This window comes from Pelecanus crispus, chromosome 1 (genome assembly GCF_030463565.1).
Source record: "Pelecanus crispus isolate bPelCri1 chromosome 1, bPelCri1.pri, whole genome shotgun sequence".
Classification (NCBI taxonomy): domain Eukaryota; kingdom Metazoa; phylum Chordata; class Aves; order Pelecaniformes; family Pelecanidae; genus Pelecanus; species Pelecanus crispus.
This window is the reverse complement of record NC_134643.1, coordinates 191,945,255-191,968,919: the sequence shown is the minus strand read 5'-3', so window position 1 is coordinate 191,968,919 and position 23,665 is coordinate 191,945,255. Positions and strand designations below refer to the sequence as shown.

The 23,665-nt window shown below is 42.3% G+C and overlaps 1 protein-coding gene across 4 annotated transcripts in view; it reads left to right on the top strand.

Annotated features, from left to right (window-relative positions):
* ELF1 (E74 like ETS transcription factor 1) overlaps positions 1-23,665 on the top strand; it is a 95,948-nt gene that overhangs the window by 38,360 nt on the left and 33,923 nt on the right. For 2 of the 4 annotated variants that reach the window (XM_075727427.1, XM_075727434.1), the window contains exon 2: positions 17,785-18,094. In XM_075727427.1, the coding sequence (XP_075583542.1) occupies positions 18,023-18,094 (72 nt within the window). In that variant the 5' untranslated portion in view covers positions 17,785-18,022. Of the gene's footprint in view, positions 1-17,205; positions 17,398-17,784; positions 18,095-23,665 lie in introns of those variants that run through there. The other 2 variants (XM_009491514.2, XM_075727421.1) reach the window with 2 other exon arrangements.

Here is a 23,665-nt window from a genome sequence, read left to right as displayed (position 1 = left end):
TATGTCAGGGTTTCTCTTTTGGGAGGCATGGGTGGACTTGTGCAGCGGCCCCGTTCAGACAGCGCCTGAGAGAGAGGGCAAGTGCATGTGTGTGCGTGGGTGCACGTTTGCATGTTCAAGTTTGCCGGCGTGAATAGGGACGTGGGATATGGTGGTGCCTTTGCCTTTGAAGCCAGCATGGGAAGAGTGGTCATCTCCTGAGCTGACAAGCTTCATATCAAAATCTTTACAAGCCCAGGTGCTGTAATATCTGTATTATTTGTTCTGTGGCACCGAGGGGAGGTAGAAAGAGGTCTCCAGGTTCTTGAGCCAGTGGCTGCGGTGAGGTTGCGCGGCGCTCTGTTGCAGGATGAGACCAAGTTGGGCACACAACTCAGACCAAGGTGACTGAGCAATTTTGTGTTTTCCCCAGGCAATTTGGTTCCCCCCCAGCCCTGCTGCCTTGCTTCCCCCTGCAGCTGGGGAGTCAGGCTGGCTTGCGGAGCCCTGTGGTAGGGGCTATGACTGGGTGGTGCAGGGACGCATGCAGCAGATGCTTCTGATGCCTGGTTTAGTTCTGCAAAAGACACAGGAACTTGAATGATGAAATGAGGAAGAAGTGAGGCTTGAATTTCTCTACACCTGCTTTGTGGGGGCTCTGAAACTTTCCAGAATACCCTGAGTTTGTAGGTCTTTTCATGTAACACTCATAAATTCTGTGTCTAGTTCATTAGCAGTGCATTCCTGTGTCTCCCAGGAGCAGGTGTGTGCTCATATGAGTGACTTAGGCTTCAGTGTGAACATTTCCCCAGACATTACGAAATGAGAAATACTGGCCTGTCCAGACGCTGCCTTCCCTGGAGGGACCTTTGCAGACCCCACTCTTTTTCCACATTGCTCTTAAGAGAAATCCGTTGCTTTTTTTGTAATAATTGTGTTAGTCTTTAACTCGTGTTTCGTCACTGTTTGAAACCCCATGGTCGGAATTGTTAGTCTAGCAACAAGTCAGGAGATAATTTATATTCTCTTAATAGCCAAGTTAACTAGTTTGAAATTCCCCAGACAAATAGTCTCCCTTCTTAATCCCACTCCATGCAAATACTTTAGAACATAAAATTTAAGCTACACTGATCTATAAGAAGAAAAATGTACAAACGGCATGGGAATATTAGTTTCTGTCTTATCCTACATAGCTGCAAGTTAATGTATTTATTATTGTAATTGCGCTAAGCATCATGAAGCACACATTTTCAGAATAATCTGAGTGAATACATTGCATTTTAGAGTGCATTAAAATTGGCAGCTTGAAAAGTATTACTTAACTTTTAATTACGGCTTGAGTGAATGTTCTTCTCCACTGTAACTGTGTAAGCAGTCTCTTGCCTTGCAGAGGTTTTAAAGGCATGATTTTAGATACAGTATTTTCTGTTTGGTTCTTTACCTAAGATGTTTTTTGCAGACATTTAAGTGAATCAGATCTGTCACATATTACATCCTGGATAGATGTTCAGTACAGCAGAAATACCTGTACTTTTCGTACTGTTAATGCTCCTTCTCCAATTTAGGCAGCTGCCAGCACCTTGTTGATTTAACCCAGCAGCAGCTTTTGGGGAAGGGTAATACTGAACAAATAGGTGAAGGGCATCATTTAAAAAAAGCCAGCTTGTTGGCTCAGGAGATGACCAGTCTGGCTTAAAAGGCAAAGGCACCACCATATTCCACGTCCTTGGACTGGGGGATACTGGTGGATGAAAAGCTGGACATGAGCCGGCAATGTGCGCTCGCAGCCCAGAAAGCCAACCGTATCCTGGGCTGCATCAAAAGCAGCGTGGCCAGCAGGTCGAGGGAGGTGATTCTGCCCCTCTACTCAATGCTGGTGAGACCTCACCTGGAGTACTGTGTCCAGCTCTGGGGCCCTCAGCACAAGAAGGACATGGACCTGCTGGAGCGGGTCCAGAGGAGGGCCAGAGAAATGATCCGAGGGCTGGAGCACCTCTCCTGTGAATAAGGGCTGAGAGAGTTGGGGTTGTTCAGCCTGGAGAAGAGAAGGCTGTGAGGAGACCTTATTGCGGCCTTTCAGTACTTAAAGGGGGCTTGTAAAAAAGATGGGGACAATCTTTTTATTAGGGCCTGTTGTGACAGGACAAGGAGTAATGGTTTTAAACCAAAGGAGTGTAGATTCAGACTAGATACAAGGAGGAAGTTTTTTATGATGAGGGTGGTGAAGCACTGGCACAGGTTGCCCAGAGAGGTGGTGGAGGCCCCATCCCTGGCAACATTCAGGGTCAGGTTGGATGGGGCTCTGAGCAACCTGATCTGGTTGAAGATGTCCCTGCTCATGGGAGGGAGGGGTTTGGACTAGATGACCTTTAAAGGTTCCTTCCAAGCCAAACTATTCTATGATTCTATGGTTGTCTTAGAAAATTCACAAAGGCTTTTTACCAGGGCCTGTAGTGACGGGACAAGGGACCATGGTTTTAAACTGAAGGAGGGTAGGTTTAGATTGGACCTAAGGAAGAAATTCTTTACTGTGAGGATGGTGAGACACTGGCACAGGTTGCCCAGAGAAGTTGTGGATGCCCCATCATTGGAAATGTTCAAGGTCATGTTGGATGGGGCTTTGAGCAACCTGATTTAGTGCAAAATGTCCCTGCCCATGGCAGAGGGGTTTGTGCTGGATGGTCTTTAAAGGTCTTCCAACCCCAACCGTTCCATGATTCTGTGAAAACAGCACAACCATTCAGTGAATGTCTGACTTGGCAAACACCGGCAACCTGGACATAGATGATTACCTTTTGAAAAGCTGGCTGAAATGAGACTAATTATCCAAGAGGGAAATAAGAGAAACGTAGAAGCATTTGCCTCTGAAAACAATATTCTTAAAGTATACCAAGTGAGTTAATGCTGAAAATGCTAATAGAGGAAAGAAGGAAAGATGATGACAAAGACTGCAGATGAGAAAACCCAAGCTTAGGGTCTCTCTGCAGGGATGAAGAAGTCGTCTCAGGAAGGTTTGGAGATGAGACAATTCTGTTCCTTTTTCCAGGTACAATGGAGGTATATTCAATATGTCTACATCAGATGAGATTATTGGGGTAACCTGCACATAGAGCTCTTTGTGCTGTGTGCTCCACGCCCATAAGTAGTTGGCTGTCTAGTAACAAGGTGGTTTGTGTACCAAACAAGTTACAGCGAGAGCCTAGTGTTCACTAGGGTTTGGTTTTTTTTTTTTTTTGCTTTGTTTTGTTTTCTGAAGTCCCTCTGGCTATGTAATATTCACCTTTTCTAACCAAGGCCATGTTCCTCCTTCCTTGTCTGTGTCTGTGTGTGTGTGTGTTGGTGCCTTCTTGGAGTTGTTTCCAGTCTCAAGTTCAGTTTTAAACTAATGTTTTGAGAGTATTCCTTGAGTTCAGAGCAGTCTTGGTTGGCAGGTGACTTTGCGCCCTTTCCTGCATGCTGCAGGAGAGCTTAGTAATCATGTTTACTTGAGCATATCTGGAGTATTTTGTTGCTTCTTGCCTTCCTCCGTGGTGAGCTGTGACCAGGAACACCGGTACTCATGCAGAAAGCACGTAGCAGCTCAGAGCTGCAACTCATTGTGCTGAGGGAAAACATACAGGTACAGTCTTCTACCCCAAATGAGCCTTAGCCCTTCTGCCTGTGCATTTAAAAGCTTAACTCCCTCATTCTATAATTTTCAACAAATTTAAATATTTTAAATGTTAGGCCTGTAGATGACACATGAGTTGCAGCTACAGGGATCTGTAAAATACGATACGCTAGAAATCAGGTGGAAGAGTTACTCAGGAAAGGAGTAACAAGCCCCATGCCTTGATTTCAGAGACTATGTTGAAGGTGTAGAGTTTGCTTTGGTGTCCCATTTAAGAGAACAAGTCTATCATGGCCTACATGAATTCTTCTTAAATGAACACTGTCTGAGCTACAGTAAAGAACCCAATTAAGCCAAAAATAAAGTTGAATGCACTCATGCTAAAAAACCCAGACAGTTACATTAGAAAAGACAGTGAAAAAAAACCCCCAGACTCTTCAGTGGGAGGGTGTTCATGAAGTCCGACTGACATTTCTGACTTCCCTGTCTGCAACTGTTCCTTATCAATCTGCCCGACTGTAGGTACGGTTTGGTACTTTGCACCTCTTACATTACCTTCCATTCCTGTTTCTGCAGGCTTTTTTGAATCAAGTATTTCTGCTTGTGAAATGTTAGGAGGTGTTGTCACTCACTCTTGGGTTGGGCTTTTTTGTTGCTTTTTGGCTGTTTTTTTTAATCTGTATGAAAGCTTAGTGCAAACATCAGCTTTGTGATTTATGTTAATTTTTCTGAGAGATTTGCTGACGGAGATGTGTCTCTCCTGTCCCAACCTCATAAATAACTCCCTGGCTGTGTTAGTATTGGACTCTCCAAGCCCTTAAAAACAAAAAAAACCCTACAGTACTATTTGTCTTAGTTCACTCATCAAACTGTTTCAGAAAGAACTTATAAGAAGATGTGATCTCGATGGTCGTGGCTGAACGGGTGACAAAATGGAGCTGTGGGGATGTATAAGGAAGGTGTGTGATGGGGCACCGTATGGGCACTGTGCTGTGTCTGATTACAGACTGGAGGAAACGGCTCACCTCTTGCCTGGTGTGAAAAATCTCACTGATGAATTGCTGTGGTACAACCATTGGAAATGCGTGACTGAGTACTTCATTTCTTATATTTGTGGGTAAAGTTAAATGAGGATCTTTGTGACAAATAGATTAAAAAGCTTCAGGCACAGTTTGCAAAAATGTGTTTTAACTGATAAGCTTTATAAATCAGAAGGACTGAAAATCTGATGTTTCTATCTACTTTTTACCCATGTGTCATTGTTAACCACAATGCTAACTTAAATATAAATGTAAGTGCTCTTCTAAATCTGGAGCTAGAATCTCTCAAAGACCGAAATGCTTGTTTAATGCTGTGTTAAGAAAGCACCTTATGGTAAGTGTTAGTTGTACTGCTTTGCGATCTGGGCTGTGCCATTTCTCGACACAAGCCTTCTTAGCCATTCATTTTTTGCTTTGCTTTGATTAGGTCTGTGATTCTTGTCTGAAGGGTTAAAAAGTTACTTAAGTAAAGATTTAGGTTAAAGCAGCATGCAAATAACCCTCTTCTTGTGTGTTTCATCCATGCTGTCCGAGTTAGCTTGCTTGTATGAGTGTAATGGTGTGAGTATTACCTTATATTCTCAGCTTTAGCAAAATGGACCACATGTCCCAAGAAGGAGGCTTTCTGAACAACCGTGCATGAGTTATAAGAATATGCATGTTTATTTGTTAAAACTCTATTTAATTCCAAGGTGTATGATGCGTGTGTAGGAAAGCTAAGGTACCTGTCGTACAAGAACACATAAAATACCTTGTGTAGTCCTTTGAAGCATCACCATCACAGCTGATGTTCACGGGGATGGCCATGCATCTCGCATAAAGAGAGAAATCGCTGCTACTTTTTTTTCAGCATCGTACGGTTTAACTCGCCGCTGTCTAGACTACAGACCCTAGACTGTGGAAGTAGGAGTAGCAGCACACCCTCCAGAAAGGGAAGGTGGGCTAAAAGCCGTCGGGTAGAAGGTGGAAGAGCCAAGCCCAGGGCAGCACCGCATCCTGGCCCAGCAGAGGGAAGCCGGTGGCGCTGGGAGAGCTGCGGGCTGGAAACTCCATCGATCACATGCTGAAAACGCGCCTGCCAGCCTCCCGTTCTAGCAGCAGGGTCTGAAGGGAGGTGAGGAATTAGTGTAATTAGATGATCTTGAACCCAGAACGATCTGTTCGGGGTTTCTGAGACCTGTTAAATAAGCAGCAAGTGCTTCCAGGCCATGGTTCTCGTGGGAGGTAGGAGCAGTCTCTCTGCTGCTGGGTCTCTGGATTTGTTCTTGCGGGCATCTCGGAGCTGCTGTTCTCGGTGTAGCCTGCCTGTGTCCTGCAGTTCGTAGAACGAAATCTCACACCATCCTGTAGCTGTCAGGTAAGAGGGAAAAAAGACTTCTCTGCTGCAAACAGTTTTTAGGTGATACGTTCTAGAATAGAAGTTTCTCCTGTTGGTAGCAAGGGTTAAAAGTTGAGGGCAACAGGTATAGGCAGACTTAGGTATGTGATATGTTTGACTGTTTTGCAAGGTGCTATAAATGTTGGCTCCCTGTAATCTGATACCAGGGTAGGACAGGCTAACTTAATGAAGGAAAATAGACAGCAATGTAAAAGAACTGGAAATTCAAGTCTAGCTGACTAATACCAGCCTGCTCCAGAGCCTTTTGACTGTTCATATTGCTGACAGCTGACAGCAAATGAAAGGCAAACAACAGAAACATTGCCTAATCTGCTCTATATTCGTACAGATTCTTTAAAGACGCTGCAAAGGTAAGACCCTTTACGTTTCTCAACCTGGCAGAGTTGCTGAATGCAGCCTTGAACATACACATCGTCGACAGGAGTAAGATACCAAACTGAGGCTTGAAGAGTGTGTTTGGGAAAAGGGAGGCTTCAGCAAGTTCTGCGTGGATTAGTTTGTGCCCCTTTCTAGTTGGTGCACATCAATTAAATCAAATTCACATTTCTGAAACTGCTCAAATACTCAACATAGAAATGCAAACCACACAGTATTTCTATGGGTACAACAGAGAGTAGTTTTGAATTTATTTAAATGTTTTGTTTGTTGTGCTTGACAGTCCAGTTAGAAAAGTTTAAAAATAAATTAATTGCAGAAGGAAAGTCACAGAATGCTAAAAATCTGTGTTGCAGAAGTTGTAACGGGGATTTTTACTGAGCTTGGTCCTATAGCATCTTCTGCAGAACACTGAAAAAGTCCTGTGGGAGTTCAACTCCCTGATCTAGAGTTAACGGCACTTGGCTGGAAAAGGTCACCTGGAATAAGAAACTTTTGACTTGAATTTGATGTCCGCTGGCCTTTTTTTCCAGTTTCCCCCTTTAATGTATACATTTTGTGTGCATTTATATTCCAGTTTAAAAGAAAAAAAAAAAAAAAGGTCTACGTCTTTGGCCAGCAGATTTTTCTTTGGTAAACTTTTACCTGCAGGTGATTTAAAAATAATGGCTGCATTACTAATTTGCGGGCAAAGTAATTTTTAGACGATGGTTGACAGTTTTATATCAGTATTGGGTACAGACTGGCAACTGGTAATTTGTGAAGCTTGGCACCTAGCCAAAGTAATTATATTTAGTTTCCCCTGATCTTTCTTCCTCCCACTGCCACCTCCTCATTCTCTTCTGTGTATGCGTTAATCAAAAGAGCAAAACCTCTTGGGGTCAAGCAGTTCTGCCCCCCTCCACCCTCTTTTACAAGTTTCTCATATCCTGTTGTAGCTGTCTTGGAGCTCAGCCCTTCAGCTGTCTCTGTACTGAGACCCTTCTCCTTTGAAATCAGTGAGATTTGACTTACCTGCAGGTCTCTTATTATAGTTACTTATAGCATCATGGTCTTAATGGTCCTTAAAAAGTGCTATTAAATGCCAGAAACCGCTTGAGGGTGCCTTTTAAAACATTTATTCTCTGTCACTGGAATAATTCATTTGGTTTACAGAAATTTCTGAACTGGATTTGGTATTTTATCAATTTACAGTTTTCTCAGTATCTTTTTTAACCATCTCTTTGAGATCTTGTGCAATATAAAAAATAGTAAGATATCTTTGATACTGCTGTTATTTATTAATGCTGGTAATTTGGTTATCTTATGACAACCCATAAAACCAATCCTGTCTCTGCAAATTTACTATTGGATAAAATAGCGTATACTGGGTGTTGTAGCAAAGGAAGTAATTTTTTGTTTTCCTTTCTCTCTGTAATTAGTTTCACGTACCTCTTGATGAGCCAGACTATGTGGACACTTGAAGTGTCATGTCAAACTTGTAGTCCATCTATTTTGGAGTGTTTAATATCTTATTATTTTTCTGATGGAGAATACGTGAGTCTGGAAGTGAGCAGTTACAAAGAAAAAATTACAGCAAAATCCTGCCTGTAGAGATGTGTGGCTGCAATTTGCATTACTGGAGGTTTGTCTTGTGTTGACAGGTCTTTTCCATTCTGTTTAAAAAGAAAACCTTATGTAATGAGGCTGATTTGATCTAATTACATCGAGCTGTTTTTAAAACATTTTATAATTTTCCTAAGCTTTTGACTTCTGTCATGTCTGTAGCAAGGAGTTTAAGCAAGTACATCTAGGCTGATGCATTTTTAATTGCTTTCCTTTCATCCTTTCAAAACTAGTTGCTTCTTGATTTAATTGAATGTCTCCTTGTTCTCATTTTATCAACTGGGAAATATGAGCACCTGATTTTTTTTCTTCTCTTTACTGATAGTGATGAATTAGCTACAAAGGCAGAATCAAAGGACAAACCAAGTTAGTGACTCCCAAGAGTTCTGGACCAGCAAACTGCGCTCCCCAGCCTCTGCATTTACTGGAGATTAGCACACATGTGTACCATTACGCAGTAGAAGGAAGAGAAGCAGGTCTTTGCTATGAATGTATCAGCAGTCCTGGTTAACAGGGGAGGTCCCTGATGACTGGAGGCTTGCCAATGTAACGCCCATCTACAAGAAGGGCTGGAAGGAGGACCCGGGCAACTACAGGCCTGTCAGCCTGACCTCAGTGCCGGGAAGGATTATGGAGAGGTTCATATTGAGTGAACTCAACAGGCAAGTGCAGGTCAACCAGGGGATCAGGCCCAGCCAGCATGGGTTCATGAAAGGCAGGTCCTGCTTGACCAACCTGATCTCCTTTTATGACCTGGTGACCCGCCTGGTAGATGATGGAAAGGTTGTGGATGTCATTTACCTGGACTTTAACAAAGCTTTTGACACCGTCTCCCACTTCTCCTTGGGAAGCTGGCAGCTCATGGCTTGGACGGGCGTAGTCTTCGCTGGGTAAAAAACTGGTTGGGTGGCCAAGCCCAGAGGGTTGTGGTAAATGGAGTTAAGTCCAGTTGGCGGCCGGTCACGAGCGGTGTTCCCCAGGGCTCCATTTTGGGGCCAGCCTTGTTTAATATCTTTATCAATGATCTAGATGAGGGGATTGAGTGCACCCTCAGTAAGTTTGCAGACGACGCCAAACTGGGTGGGAGTGTTGATCTGCTGGAGGGTAGGATGGCCCTGCAGAGGGACCTGGACAGGCTGGATTGATGGGCCATGGCCAACTGTATGAGGTTTAACAAGGCCAAGTGCTGGGTCCTGCACTTCGGTCACAACAACCCCATGCAACGCTACAGGCTTGGGGAGGAGTGGCTGGAAAGCTGCCTGGCCGAAAGGGATCTGGGGGTGTTGGTAGATGGCCGGCTGAACATGAGCCAGCAGTGTGCCCAGGTGGCCAAGAAGGCCAACAGCATCTTGGCTTGTATCGGGAATGCTGTGGCCAGCAGGAGCAGGGAGGTGATTGTTCCCCTGTACTTGGCGCCGGTGAGGCCGCACCTGGAATACTGTGTCCAGTTTTGGGCCCCTCAATACAAGAAAGACATTGAGGTGCTGGAGCGTGTTCAGAGAAGGGCAACAAGGCTGGTGAAGGGTCTGGAGCACTGGCCTTATGAGGAGCGGCTGAGGGAACCAGCTGGGTTAGCTCAGTTGGTTAGAGCATGGTGCTAATAACGCCAAGTTCACAGGTTCAATCCCTGCTTAATGCAGGGGGGTTGGGCTCGATGATCTCTCAAGGTCCCTTCCAACCCAAAGCATTCTATGATTCTATGTTTGTTTAGCCTGGAGAAGAGGAGGCTGAGGGGAGACCTTATGGCTCTCTACAACTACCTGAAAGGAGGTTGTAGTGAGGCGGGTGTTGGTCTCTTCTCCCACGTAGTTAGGAAGAGGATGAGAGGAAATGGGCTCAAGCTGCGCCAGGGGAGGTTTAGGCTGGAAATTAGGAGAAATTTCTTCACTGAAAGGGTGGTCAAGCATTGGAACAGGCTGCCCAGAGAGGTGGTGGAGTCCCCGTCCCTGGAAGTGTTCAAAAAATGGGTAGATGTGGCACTTTGGGACATGGTTTAGTCTAGTCTACCCTTGACTGGTTTAGTGTGGACTTGGTAGTGTAGGTTAATGGTTGGACTGGATGATCTTAAAGGTCTTTTCCAACCTAAACGATTCTGTGATTCTATGTTAGCGTTTTAAGCTGGTCCTGGGATCCATATTACATTGCTAAACAAGGCCGCGCTTTCAGAAATGTTCTTCATAACAAAACCCGATGGTTGTTAGGATAAGAGACCTTTAGATAGCCTGTCATGGAGAAGTTCTTAGAAAGACTGGCAGTCATGCTGTCGGTTGCCAGGAAGCTCAGTGTGACGCTGTGCTCGTGGCCAGTGTTTTTCAGGTGGTGAAGGCCTGTCTTGCACACACGCTTCTCCCCTTTTTGACAGTAACTACACGCAGATGTTATCTTTGCAAGACCGTGATGTTTGTGCTGCTCTGTTCCCCAGGCTGATAGACCGACTGCTGAGTTCTTGCAGTTCTTGGCAGACTGTGCGAGCTCCCTATGCGCTGCCTGGGGGACACTGTCCTTTTTAGGGGGGGTCCAGTTAATCCCATTTGTTTGGCCTCCAGTGGATGAGGGGAAGATCAAGCTAAGTATTCTCCTGGCAGTACTGAGGTGGTGATGAGCAGCCGCGAGTGGAGGTGACTGAACTGGAAGCAGAGAAGGAACGCTTCCGCGTATCTCCTTGTTATATGCGAGGTTGTGGGGTTTTTGCTTCTTCAGCAGCCAAAATGGCTACACCAGAAGTAAAAAGTCAAGTCAGTAGAAGGGCACACCTTTCATATATTTCTTTTGGTGTATACATATGTGTGTGTATGTGCACGTACATACACAAAAAGAGGGATAAAGCATGTTTATGTAACTGTAACTGATACGTATATGCCTGCATCTGCGCAGACATGTACGGTAGGTGCTATGCAGTGAAGCAACATTATGTGGCTTTTACTACCTGTAGCTGAAGTAATGGAGCTTATCTGTGAGCTGAGGCTTCAGTAACCCAAATTCAATCTCAAAAGTTTCAAAGCCTTACAGATAGCCAGGGCTCTAGGTCACATTACCACTGCTGAAAATTTACCCTCATCTTCTCTTCTATGTGTCTAATGTGCCAAAAAGTGCAATTTGGGCAGCTGCAAAATGGTGTTTGAATCCACTAAGCAGTTTTGAGGTGGGGGGCAGGCAGGGAGGAAAGGAGGTCCAGTCTCTGACACGATTTGGGAAGGGAGGGAGGGCTGATGTTGTGATGTCCAATCTCCCTAACCTTTGCTTATACCATGCACCCAACCTACGGAAATGCAAGATTCAGTTATTTTCTCCTCAGGGGAACGGGGAAGTGGGGGAGAGGATTTGGACCCTTGCTTCCCCCTGGAGTGCCCTTGCTCCCTTGCTTTAGGGCAAGTTACAGCTAACTTTTCCTGTTGAGTTGGCTCTACTTTGCAAGAGCAAACGCTTTGTGGAGAGGTGACAAAACCCCAGCGTGGCCTTTCTCTTGCCTGATCAGATTAGGGAGGCTTGCTCTTTATCTTAGCAGATGTTCAAATACTTTATTCAGAGCTCAAGAGCTTCAGTAGTAGAGCTGGGGAGAGCCTTTCTCGCCTCAGTATCTTTTAGCTTGTTGTTTAGGACTGGCCTTTCAGTGGTAGGTAGTCTGATCTTTTGTTGCTTCAGCATAAATCAGTTGTTTACAGTGCCTATGTCTGCACACCTACGCCGATTTGGGGCTACCTTTACACATTGAGCATGCTGGCAGGAGAGGATACAGAGGAAAAAAAAAAAGCCTCAACCACACTGTAATTTTCTTCACATTTCCCAGCAGCGCTCTGCTGGGTTGCTGGGTTTGTGTACAACAGCTGTGTTATATAAATGTGCTAAATAAAAGGGAATTAAAAAGTATCAGGGAACATGGGAGATAGGAAGAGGAAGGTTTTTAAGGGTGGGGGAGTCTGTAAACAGTGCTGGAGCTGTTACTCTTAATAGTCTGGAAAGGAATCTTGCCTGATACTAAATATTCAGGCTAAAAGAGGTAGTTGCCAAAAAAAAAAAAGAAAATATGAAAATGTGATTTTTTTGGTGACGGCAAAGAAGAGCTTGTTGCTTACGTTTGTGCTTTCTGCTCTCTTTGGAGTAAACGTGCTTTTATGTGAGATTTAGGGAAGGGAGGATTCATTTCATTTCTTTTTTGTTGACTGAATTGTGTGCCAATTCCCTTTTGGTTTATCCTTGTTTATATTTAACAGATGAACCCTCTTGCTCTCTGTCCTCCTTGCTGTATACATACTGAGAGCCCGTGGTGACATAGGCTCATTTCCAGCCTGGCTGCAAAACAGGGATTTATTGATACTGATTATTTCTTTGTCCTTAACGAAAGCTCAGCAAAGGTCACTCTGTTGACTTTTATTATGTCAGCTGCTTTTTGCACAGTTTCCCCTAGGCAGCGTGGATGCTTTCAGATTTCAGGCTGTTCCTCACGTTGTTTTTTTCCTTTCTTGGTGATACCCCCTTACCATGTTGTTTTCCTATCTTCTTTAATTTGTATGACCAGTTGAAATACTGAGCCTTCAGAAACTTCTTGTGCCAAGTAACATATATTAGCTTGTTCTTCTTGCTTGTCATTTTGCTGACTACAGGTGCCCTGGCTCTAAGGACATGGTTCAAAGCCCCTGTTCTGTGCAATTTCATAATATTACTGAGTAGAAATAATCACTGTGAAGAATGCCACAGTAGAGTATATTGTTAAGCATTTATGCTTAGTGTGGACCATACATAAAGATCATCATGGGTTTGGGATTTTTGCATTACGAGAACTGCGATATCGTTCAGCTTTTCCCTCCTTTTTAAGAAAACCAGACTCTATGACGTATTACTTGTACAGTATCTTAAAAAGATGCAACTCTGCAGAGGGTGGACTGGCTCTGGCTTGATCCATCCTTAACCTCCGCTGGTAGAAAGGAGTTAGAAACTTGAGTGAAATGGTGCGTTTACTATCCATGTGTTTGTCTGACCTCACCCGGAATGGTGAAAACTGAAAAGTCCTTCAGTCCAAAATTTCTAGGTGATGTCTTTATTCTTTCCTTTCTTCATTCACTCCCCTCTCCTCCCGCATCCAAGATGGTGTTGAGAAGGGGGTTCGATTTTGCATTTCTGTTAACTTTGACACTTCTAGGCTAGAGCTAATACTGCAGACTGTCTTAGAAAATCGATGGGAAATTTCAATCGCAAGTCATTTGTCCCTGTGCTAAATGAGTTGAGCTGTTTCAGCAGTAACTCAGGATTCAGATCTGCATTTGAATCTCCAAACAGCTAAGCTGGTTGTTAAGTGTACGAATGATCTTACCAATTTCACAAAAAAGGCAGTGAGTGCAGGGTGATTATAGTCTTCTTTAGTAATCCTAAATAAGTGTTCAAAAAACGGGTAGATGTGGCACTTCGGGACATGGTTTAGTCTAGTCTACCCTTGATTGGTTTAGTGTGGACTTGGTAGTGTAGGTTAATGGTTGGACTGGATGATCTTAAAGGTCTTTTCCAACCTAAACGATTCTATGATTCTATAAATGGGACTGGATCCAGTAGCTTGCTGGAGGCATCTTTCAGCTCAGCTGGGGTGCTCTCAGTACCAAGACTTGAGCCTTCGAAGTTTATAGCTGAGCTTCTTCAGCAAATTTTTGGGTTTGTGCTTGGCACTTCGAAGCCTGCTAGACCTGTGGTGCCGCTGTGTTATTTCAGTGTTCTGCATTACAGTGCTTGAATGCTGAGCCAGTATGGGCTATACTGGCTCATGTTGTCAGGAGTTGAAGGAGAAATTGTGGATTTGTTATTTCCAAGGTGCAGTCTAGTTGCACTATTGCAACTTCACCGTTGGGACCAAAAATGTTGGTTCTGGAGGTACTTCTTAGGAGCTTTGTTGAACTGGCTAAATAGGGGTAGGATTAAGTGCAGGGTATATATGGTGGGGAAAAAAGTTGCGATGTGTAGCTGGAAGGAGTCCTACAATGTATCTTCTGGGATACCAGAGTAGCAGTGTACTAAGGGTTAAGTTGGCTGAATGTGCTTTTTGACTGAGGAGGTTGTTTCTAGATATTGAAATCAGTAGAGGAGGGGAATTTCCAGAGGGATTGAAATAATTTATTCGTATGTTCAGTTTCAAGGATTAAGCAAAATTAAGACGTTTATTTATATTGCTGTGTCTTAATACTGCTTTTTATAATATGTTTCTATAACAGTAAAAATGAAAGCAAAACCTTACTTATTCTGTGGTTCTGAATATATGATGTAAATTTTATGGTAATAGATACTGGGTTCCCTTTCTGCTAGGACTATTTGTACGTCGTCAAGCTTATTGTGCATGTGAATACAATTTCCGCATTTTATGCTGTTTGCAAATAACTTATTTTCTACTCACAGATGTATGTAAAATCATGCAGGGAGATAAGTGGCATTATATAGCAAAAACAATAGTCATGCTTGTGTTAGCCTATAGACAGCAGGATCCTGTGATACTTGGAATAATGAAAGCACAGTTTATAAAAACAGATGTGGAGGAAAATATAGCTGGTTTAGAACTGTGCTGGTTTCTGTGAAAAGCTGCTCTTGTTTTCTATATGCCGGAGAAAGTGTATAGGTTAAAGGAAAGTACTTTTGCATTATTTTGCCACGCTGTTATTGTCCAGTAGATCATTTGCTATTACTGCATACCGCTAAAGAAGTAATGAAAAATTTCCTGTAAATAATAATAGTTTGAGTGCCTAACCTTTATAAGGTTAGACATAAAAGCTCACTAAAGCTTGTTTGCTCACTAAAGCCTATTCACTCACTTGTCTTTGACTTTGGTCATAATGTTGTAGCTAGATATTTCTTTTCTTGTAAGAAGGTATCATTTGACTATTTATAGATTCCTTGGTGGTTTTGGGGAGGGGGTGTAAGGGGGAAAGAACAGTCTGCTATATAGTCTTACGTCACTGCATCACTGTGGTGCAAAATTTGTAAAACGGCTTTTGAATGTCCGTTCCTGCAATGGTATCAGATGATTAGGAACTGGAACTTCATGTTACCATAAAGTCTGACTGTTCTAAGTAGTGTTTGTGTGGATCCCTTTGGGATCAAATGCATTACGCTGCTGCAGACTCTTAAATAGTATTAAATCATGATGATTAGTCGTGCATTGAGGGTTTTGCTGGTTTTTTTTTCTTAAATAAAAAACAGGAGAAAATTTCTTTATGGCTTTTAGTAAGTTTGCTGCCACAGTTTTTGTATCTTAGGCATTTAGCGTGCATCTTGGTATGGTAGTATCTACTGTAAAATATCAATATTTTACAGAATAATGAATGACCTGGCACTAATGGCAGTTCCCAATGCATGCAGGGAACTTTTAAAATCTGTCTTATGGTGTCTGTACCTCCAGTTTTCCATATACTTCATAAGCTTACTAGGTAGCCTGCATCTCCAGCATTTCATTTATCCTTATTTTACGTTGACGCTGTTAATCGTTACTGACCTTAGAAAGTTATTGGACCTTAAGAACTTGTACTCTTTGTTCATACATGTGGCTTCAATTAGTGTAACGGAGATGATTATAAGCCGTTGCTGTATTCCAGCTCTGGTTCTCCCTGGACAATTAGCTTAACCCCCATTTTAAAAGAAGTCTCAGTTTGGAAGCTGAGGTTGTTCTTGTATTTGCCCAGTGATCCTTTGGAGTGAAGTCACTCTTCACTGATTAGAGGGAGTGACTTAAAATATTATTATTATTATTTCATCTTAATGGCGAGTTGCAATTTATTTCTAGGCAGTAACCAAAACAGCAGTTGTACTTAAATAAATTTCCATACCTGTCCTCTCTTCTGAAAGTGCTGGTATGTCCCTATTGGCATACATTGACCCACTTCAATTGCTGTCTGTAGGAAGTGTTAAACTATATATGATATGGCTATGTACTTTATTTTTAGGCTGGCATACAGGATGGTAGGAGTCTGGGATGAGATGAGTTGGTCTTAGTCCCACTGTGCTGGCATGCATGTGTAACTTCTTAATGACATAATTGTCTTCTAAAAAGCGAGGCCAAATAATTACACTTAGGGAAGTTACCCAGGATTATATGGTTGCATGTAATGCTTTCAGTGCCATAGCCCTGCTGAGGTACGGAGAAAGCCTTGTTAGCTATTCAAGTCATCCTGCAAAATGGCAAGGGCTGAGGTTGAACAGTCATGATTCCCAAAGCACATCCTTCTCTGTTCATGCATTTAGCTCTCATTAATACAAATGTTCTCTAGTTAGGGTTGTGGCTACTCTTATGAACCCTTTAACAGCTAATTAAAGTGTGCTTTGGAAGTTGGGGAGGTTCTCCATATTTGCATAATCTTGGGTTTCCTGATTTCTTGGAAGGGTAGGATCTAGTGACTTAAATGCTTGAATGCTCTGCCATCACTACTTAGGAATTTGGGAATACCACAATCTATATGGGAAAAACAGCTGTTATATTTTCTAGAGTGAGGGAGTATGAGCCTGTGACATGAGCCTCCCTAATTAAATTGCTTAGCATTGGGGAGAGGAAGATGCCCTTCATTTTTTTGAGTTTCAGCCTACTGCAAAAACAAGGCAAAGTTAAACCTCCTGTACAAAGGCAGATGTTAATCCTTGCCAGTGGCACTGAAGTCTCCCAGAGGCTTTCCTGGGGGTCTCAGTCTGGATGGGTATGTGTTAGACCTCTGCCTCTTTTGTCACAGCAGCCCTTAATCAAAGGCAGTTTAAAGAATTTTGATAAAAACGCTAGGCACCACACATTTCGCTTCCTTAAAAACATGTGGATTTAAATTCCTGGGCACCAACATACTCCCTTAGGTTCCTAATTTTAGACACCTGTTTCTGTTATTCTTTTGAAATGGTAGATACTTTATTAATGTATTGGTCACCTTAGTTGTATAAAAAGATTACATTTCATGCTCGCCTTTTTCCCCAGAAGTGATACAGCACACCTCTTTGTAAGCTCATGTTAACCATGCTTACCTTTGGTGCTGATGAGCAAATGAAAACGTGGGAGCTGTAGGCACTCATCTCTCCAGTGAAGCTGTTTACATTCCGTAGTTTGGGATCTTTTTTTTTTTCTTTGCTATTGTACTGTGCAGTTTTTTTGCCTGTTCTAATTTGCCATGACGTGGTCAGTGCTGTTTCCTTCCGGCTGCTTGCGAGCCTGTGGTAGAGATAAGGATACGTTTACAGTGCATTTTTAACAAGAAGCTGAAGATCTGCTTCGTGTAGGAACTCGGAGACTTTCTGGATTGTACAAAGAATTTATTTACTGGTTCGTACTGTTTGATGCTGTGGGAATCTAGAGCATTTTACTTGCAAAATAACAACTCTGCGAAATTTGAACTGTGTCTGAAGAAGAAAGGTGATATACTTGAGATATCCTACAGCTGAGTTAGGTCAGTCTGCGTTTTGTCTTTTTACTTTGAATATACCTTAAAGATGAGAGTTACTAATGAGCATGAAAACTGCATATATGAATCAAATGAAAAGATGGATTTTCTTTTTGTTAACTTTCGTAACTTTTTCTTAGTCTCATGCTTTGAATATGAAACACTTTGAAACTGATGTCTTACTTCCTGAAACAGTTCTATTTTTAAGGGAATGAAAATTCGCATGTATTAATCAGTAAAAGTAATACCTCTGAAGACACAAAGGTGTCTGACTTCCTTGGAGTTAAATAGAACAGTTACAGTTCAGAGCAAGCATTATTGTGACTGCTACTATCGCACATAGCTAAAGCAATCATTTCTTAATTACAACTTTTTTATTTTTTCTCTCCACAGTGATAAAGGTTATCGGGGTGGGAAGAACAGCTGAGGAAAGGATTTCGCTTGGTTTGTTTCGCTTTGAGAAGAGAAGAACCCAGGAACACCGATGATCTAAGAAGTACAAACAGTGATACTTGATTCATTTCATGATCCTGCCTTTCTGCCCAGCTGGACCTCGGTGACGCTCTCCGTTCTTTCACACTTGAGAACATTTTTCTTCGTATGTGGAGCTGAGACCTGGGAATGCGTTATTATGGCAGCAGTTGTACAGCAGAATGAGCTCGTGTTTGAATTTGCCAGCAACGTCATGGAGGATGAGCAGCAGGTATGGGGCAGTGTAAGAAACCATATTCGTACAATTTGATGCTGGGAATATTATGAAAACATGAGGAAAAAATGTAGTGTAAAACAGAAAAAAAGCAAACATTGAGGTCATTATTGTTGCAGCAGATCTTTGTGCTGTTTCAAAAGCTTCCTGTAACTTGCATGGGCAGAACAGAAATTGGTTAAAATGTTACAACTTCTGCAGTATTGCAGAGACATCCTCCTCCAAAAATGTTTTTCCTGTGTCTGCTGATTTCTGCCAATAGAATCCATGCATTTGTTATGCAGAATTCCCCAAATTCTGGTATTTGACAGTACTTTTAACTTTCCTAGTGTGCCAGGATAAAATACTGAACAAAAGTAACAGTCACGCTATAGGTGACTAGAAGGAGCGGTAGGTACCTGCTCACTGCTTTTTACACATTGGTTTCTAAATTGTGTTACTGTATGCCGGCTATTCAGAAATAAGCCTCAAAGTCATTTAAATTGGTTTCTTTCACACTGCAGGGAAAATATGTCTTGTTTCTGTCTGAGAAGGCTCTCAGTTAGGTGTTGATTATCTAAACCACATCCTGTGAGTCCTGAGGCTTCAGTGAAGGATTCCTATTGTAAAAATCGGGCAGCTCCTCTATAGGTGGTGGTTAATAGTAGGGTTTTGCATTTATTAACAAGAAATTAGGTGGCTGGGTACTGTGGAGAGATGGTTCTTAAAAGGCTGAGAAGTGCCACGACAAACTTCCTCTTTTTGTGAATGTGAAAAGTATTTATCCTCCTCTCTTTCAAAAATACTTTTGGCTTTATAATCTCGTCTCTGGGGTTTCTGTATGGCCTAATATCTGGCTGGGTCAGTGGCCTGTTTCTGCTGTCAGAGTCATGCGATCATTTCAATGAACTGAGTGTTGTCTGTCTAAAGTGCTAACTCAGTTTTGGGTGGAACTAGTAATGTAACTTCCTTCCCTGTATTTTTCCAGAGCTTGTGGTAGCCTGGGGATTTAGATACGGGAATTACACAAACATAGTTGAAAACGAGCCTTATTTATTACCTCTGTTTGTTGTTCGTTGCTGACTTTACAAGCCAATGGGAGAGGGGAGAATTGAGATGGGGAGGGTTACTTCAGTGTGATTTCTGGAAGGGGTAGTGCAAGCAGACATGGTTTTGTTCAGTTTAGCTGTGCGTTCTGCTTCCTGCAATTTCTTCAGATGCTCACCTGAAAAACTTTAAAAATACTAAAGAGCACTCAACAGGGCAGTAAAACCTCCCTAAACAGAGCTTTCTCCAGCTCCAGAACAAACTCAACCTTCACATTGATCTCATAACCCAAATAAATCCTACTCCAGATGAAGCCTAAGGCAAGAAGGCAACCTGTAGCATACCCTAAAGTTGATGAAAACAAAGATGCGAAAGGCCAGAGAGAGAGGGCATAGCAGAAGGTCCATCGCTGCAGTCAGATGCAGGCTCCTCTTAAATAACTGGGTTACCTTAGTTCAGATATCAAAGATGCAGGTAGCCAGCTAGCTGGCTGCACGAAGGTAGATCTTAAATACTCAGTTGTAGAAAAGGAGTCCTGCACAGGGAAAGATCTGGGAAGCTGGAGCAAGATTTAGCTCAGACAAGGATTTATAGTACAACATTAACACAAAAAGTTTATTGTTTATTGCTTATACCTGGTTGATCTACTTCTTACAACGCAGGAGCTATTGCTGTTGCTGCTCCTGAAGTTCTAAAATTCTGGACAGATTAGTTGTATTTAGGGATGGATAACGCTATTTGTGTTCATTGCAAAAATTTTAGCTCTGGAAGTGCTCTGTGTTGGTCAAAAGCTTTTTTTGAGCTTCATCAGTATACAAAAGTGACATATTTATATACAGGTGTCAGTTAACTGATCTTTGGATAATTATTTTTGTGATCCCTCCCAAAAGCTGGCATTGCAAGAACTTTGGTACTGTTCTTCTTGTCAAAGCTTTGCCTGGAGCCTTGTCGTGCCAAGAGCTGTCAGGACATGGAACAGCTGCGGGAGAGGTTTGGGGTCTAGATGGCAGCTATGCTCAGTGTTTCAGGGAAGTCATAATTCATGGCTATTTTTTAAAATTTTTTTTAAAGTCTTGGTTAAACAAAAGTAATTTATGAGCAGTCTATTTGCAAATGTAAGCATTCAGCCAGTGGCAGACGCCAACGGGAGGGACTTGATCATGTGGCCCCATGTGAACGGGAAAGGCTCTCTCTTATCAGCTTTATCCTTTTCAGTTTAGAAAATAGGAATTTTTTTTTTTTCTTGGAGAGTTATTTATCGCACTGTGCATGTATAGTGAGGAAGAAATGGGATGAAAATATCCTCCTAATTTTGAGAAGGGAACAAGTGGCTTGCACTACTGCTACTGATAACCTGTCTGGCTGCTGCTACGTGTCGGAGGTCCTGGTTAAGTAGATGGTTTACCTTTTTTTTTTTTCCCTCCTCTTTTTTTTTTTTTTTTGAGAGAGAGATTGCACACATAAAACTGGGCAGGAGCTCCTACAGGCTTTGGCTGAGTTAGTACCACTGCCTAAAACTGCTTTTCTTCATTTCTGCAGCTTCTCCTCTCAATTTTGATTTAGTCCTTTGTTAACTTACAGTTAATGTGACTTTTGATCAAGACACTCTTGATTTAAAAAGCTGAATAAAAGCAGCCACAGAGGCTGGATCCATAGTAGGAAGTTTTAAATGGTGCCAGGGATGTGCTGAATTATCACAACCATTAAATTGCTAGCATGGTCCCCAGCGTGACTGGTCTGTGACGACAAGTGCTCTCTCATGTGGCTCTGAAGTGTGTAGTAGCCTGTGCCCAAAGGCCTCTTCTGTATCTCTGAGGGATGTTTCTCTCTTCCCTTCTTTTGTAACTACAGGGTCTGAGCCCTTAGGTTGGGCTGTGACTTCTGCACCATCTTCTCATGCCTTGGTTTGCTGTTCCACATTCCCCAGTGTTGACATGGGCTTTCTGAAACATTAAGCCACCTGGTCAAGGCCAAGGTCTACGTTTTTTGGCTCTTTCCAGCTCCTACAGAAAGTCCTCCCCTTATTCACTTGCATTTTTATGAAGACTTTAAGGAAATGATTGTGAGATCTGTAATGAGGTTGTCTCCTCAGGAAAGCAAGCAGCATTTTATTTGCTTCCAGCATCCCTCTGTGGAACTTGGTAATTTCTCAGATGCTGGCTATGGGAATGCCTTTAAGGTCAAGAGGCTGCCTCTGCTGTTGGCACAGGAACCTTCAGCAAGAGAAAACCAAAGCCCATTTTCTAGTCACCAAGGTCCCTTTGCCTAGTTTTGTTTAGTTTTGGTTTGGTTTTTTTTAAATAAATGGCCAACTGTCTTGCAAGTCTGAATTCTGTTGCTCTGTTTAAAAGCCATTTTTTTTTCACTGAGGTTTCTTACTCTTCTTTTTCTTTTCCATGTAGCTTTTCCCTGCTCCTATCTATTGCATGCCTTTCTTCCCAGCCATCACTCACTTGCACAAAATTTATTCCACAGCAGTTAGAAGCTAGTCACCATATTCCTGGGACAGGTTTTCTTCCTTAGAGGACTTGTGGTTTGAGAAGACAGTACCTCCAGAGCAGAAGAAATCCCCTTCCTTATTTTCCATTTCCGCAACCAGGATGGTGTTTTGGTCTTCTGTCAGTTGATGACAGCTGATGAGAAAATTCTCAGAGAAAAAAAGAAACACCTTGTCAGCATGTAAAACACCCAGGAAGAATTTGAGAGCAGGAAGAAAGACTGCTGCCTTTGGCCCCAGGAGGAGGGCAAGATTCATTTTTCAGACGGTCATGGAGCATGACCGATGCTTTTAGGGACCTGCTCATGGGACCTTCCATGGACTTCAGCATCTGTCTGAAGCTGTGCACTCCTCCGAATTGTTAAAGGTCGGTGTACAGGACTGGTTTGTAGATAAACTACAGTGAGGAAATTGATGACTTGGGAAGATTTCAGCAGTAGCTCAGTTCCTTTATGTGTCCAGCAGTCATGTGAGATGCGTTGAAGCCAAGCCAAAGCATTGGAAGAGCTAGGGTGTCGTATTTTAACTGTATTTTGCATGAGAAAGATGAAGCAGCAGAAGTAGACAAAAGGAAAAAATACACAAATTGTTCTTCTATGGATTTATGCATTGATTTCTTGGAAATCCTTGCTGACACTTTAATTTGGGACTGTTTTTTTAATTTTGGGATACTTTGCCCTCTTCCTTTTTGTTAGTGCATGTAGAACCACCGTTATATTAGAAATAAATTATTTTGTGATCTTGCTATTAGAGAGGTAATTTAATTTGTCTTAATTGAATCATTACCTTCTAGTCCTTAATTTAATGTTTTCCCTGTGTGTAATTCTCATTACACATGAGCATCAAAGGGAGCTGTAGTATGGGCTCTTCTGCAGTTCTGAATGTGTACAAAGTTACTCCTGTGTCTTATAACAACAGAGCTACAGGAAGCTTTAGCTTGACTCTCAGTTGGGATTCAGGCACTTTCAATGAAATCAAGAACATCATAGAAGTAATGAGGTGAGATTTTACCTCTCAACAGTCATATATACATCAGCATACATTAGTAGTAGCTTTGGAAACTGAATTAAATGCTTGTTGATAAAATCATAACCAATTGCAAATATTGTACAAAAATTGACGATGGTTTCTGCAAAAATGCATTTCAAATTAGATTTGTTTGCAGCTGCGTGAACGCTTTTCTCTCTGAAAGCGTGTTATATATTTGTTCCAGCCTTTCCTTTTCACAACCATGGCGGGAAAGAAAATCCGTACGTTGTACCTCTGTAAGGTATGAGTTGGAAGCAGGTGTAACAATGGTTTTAAAATAAAATGCCACAAGAAGTGATATTTACTCTGACTCTTCCAGTTCAAAACTGTTATTAATTTAAAGAAAACCACATTTTAAGTGTCTTACCACGAGTGAATGCTTTTCTGTTCATCTCTTGTCTTTCGGAAGCATAGCGTGTCAGTAAGCTCCTTGGACGGTCCGGCGCTGAGTTCAAATGACGAGGTATTCCCCTACCATGGGGTTTTCTCTGCCTGTAGACAGACACAGTGACTGTGTCGGAGTATCTGTATGATGGTTGTTTCTACACATGGTCAAAATACAGTTTAACCTTGCAGAGCAGATCACATCTGATCATACCGATCAAACCAACTGCTGCTGAAATGCGTGACAGCAGCGCTATTCAGTATCACAGGAAACATTTCGGCAGCAGTGAAGGGTGTTTCAGTAACGTACGGATGCTTGGGCTTTTGTAATTGGGTTTCACAGCAGAGTGACAAGTAGGGTGTAATATAAATAGGGCTTTGAGAAACTGAGCTGAAAACGTGTGACAATTGGTTGTTTTTATCTGTGTTTTGTTTATTATTCTGAAACAGTTTTTTATGACTTGTCCCCGCTGAAGAATAACAGCAGCACTGGAGGTGGTGTTGCCGCTTGGAGGCCAAGTCAGTGACATGAGCGTCAGTCATTAGAGAAGGATGGTGCTGAGCCAGAGTAATTTTTTATCCCGAAGAAGCTAATGTGAGGCTTATCCTAAGTACAGGCAACTTGAGATGTT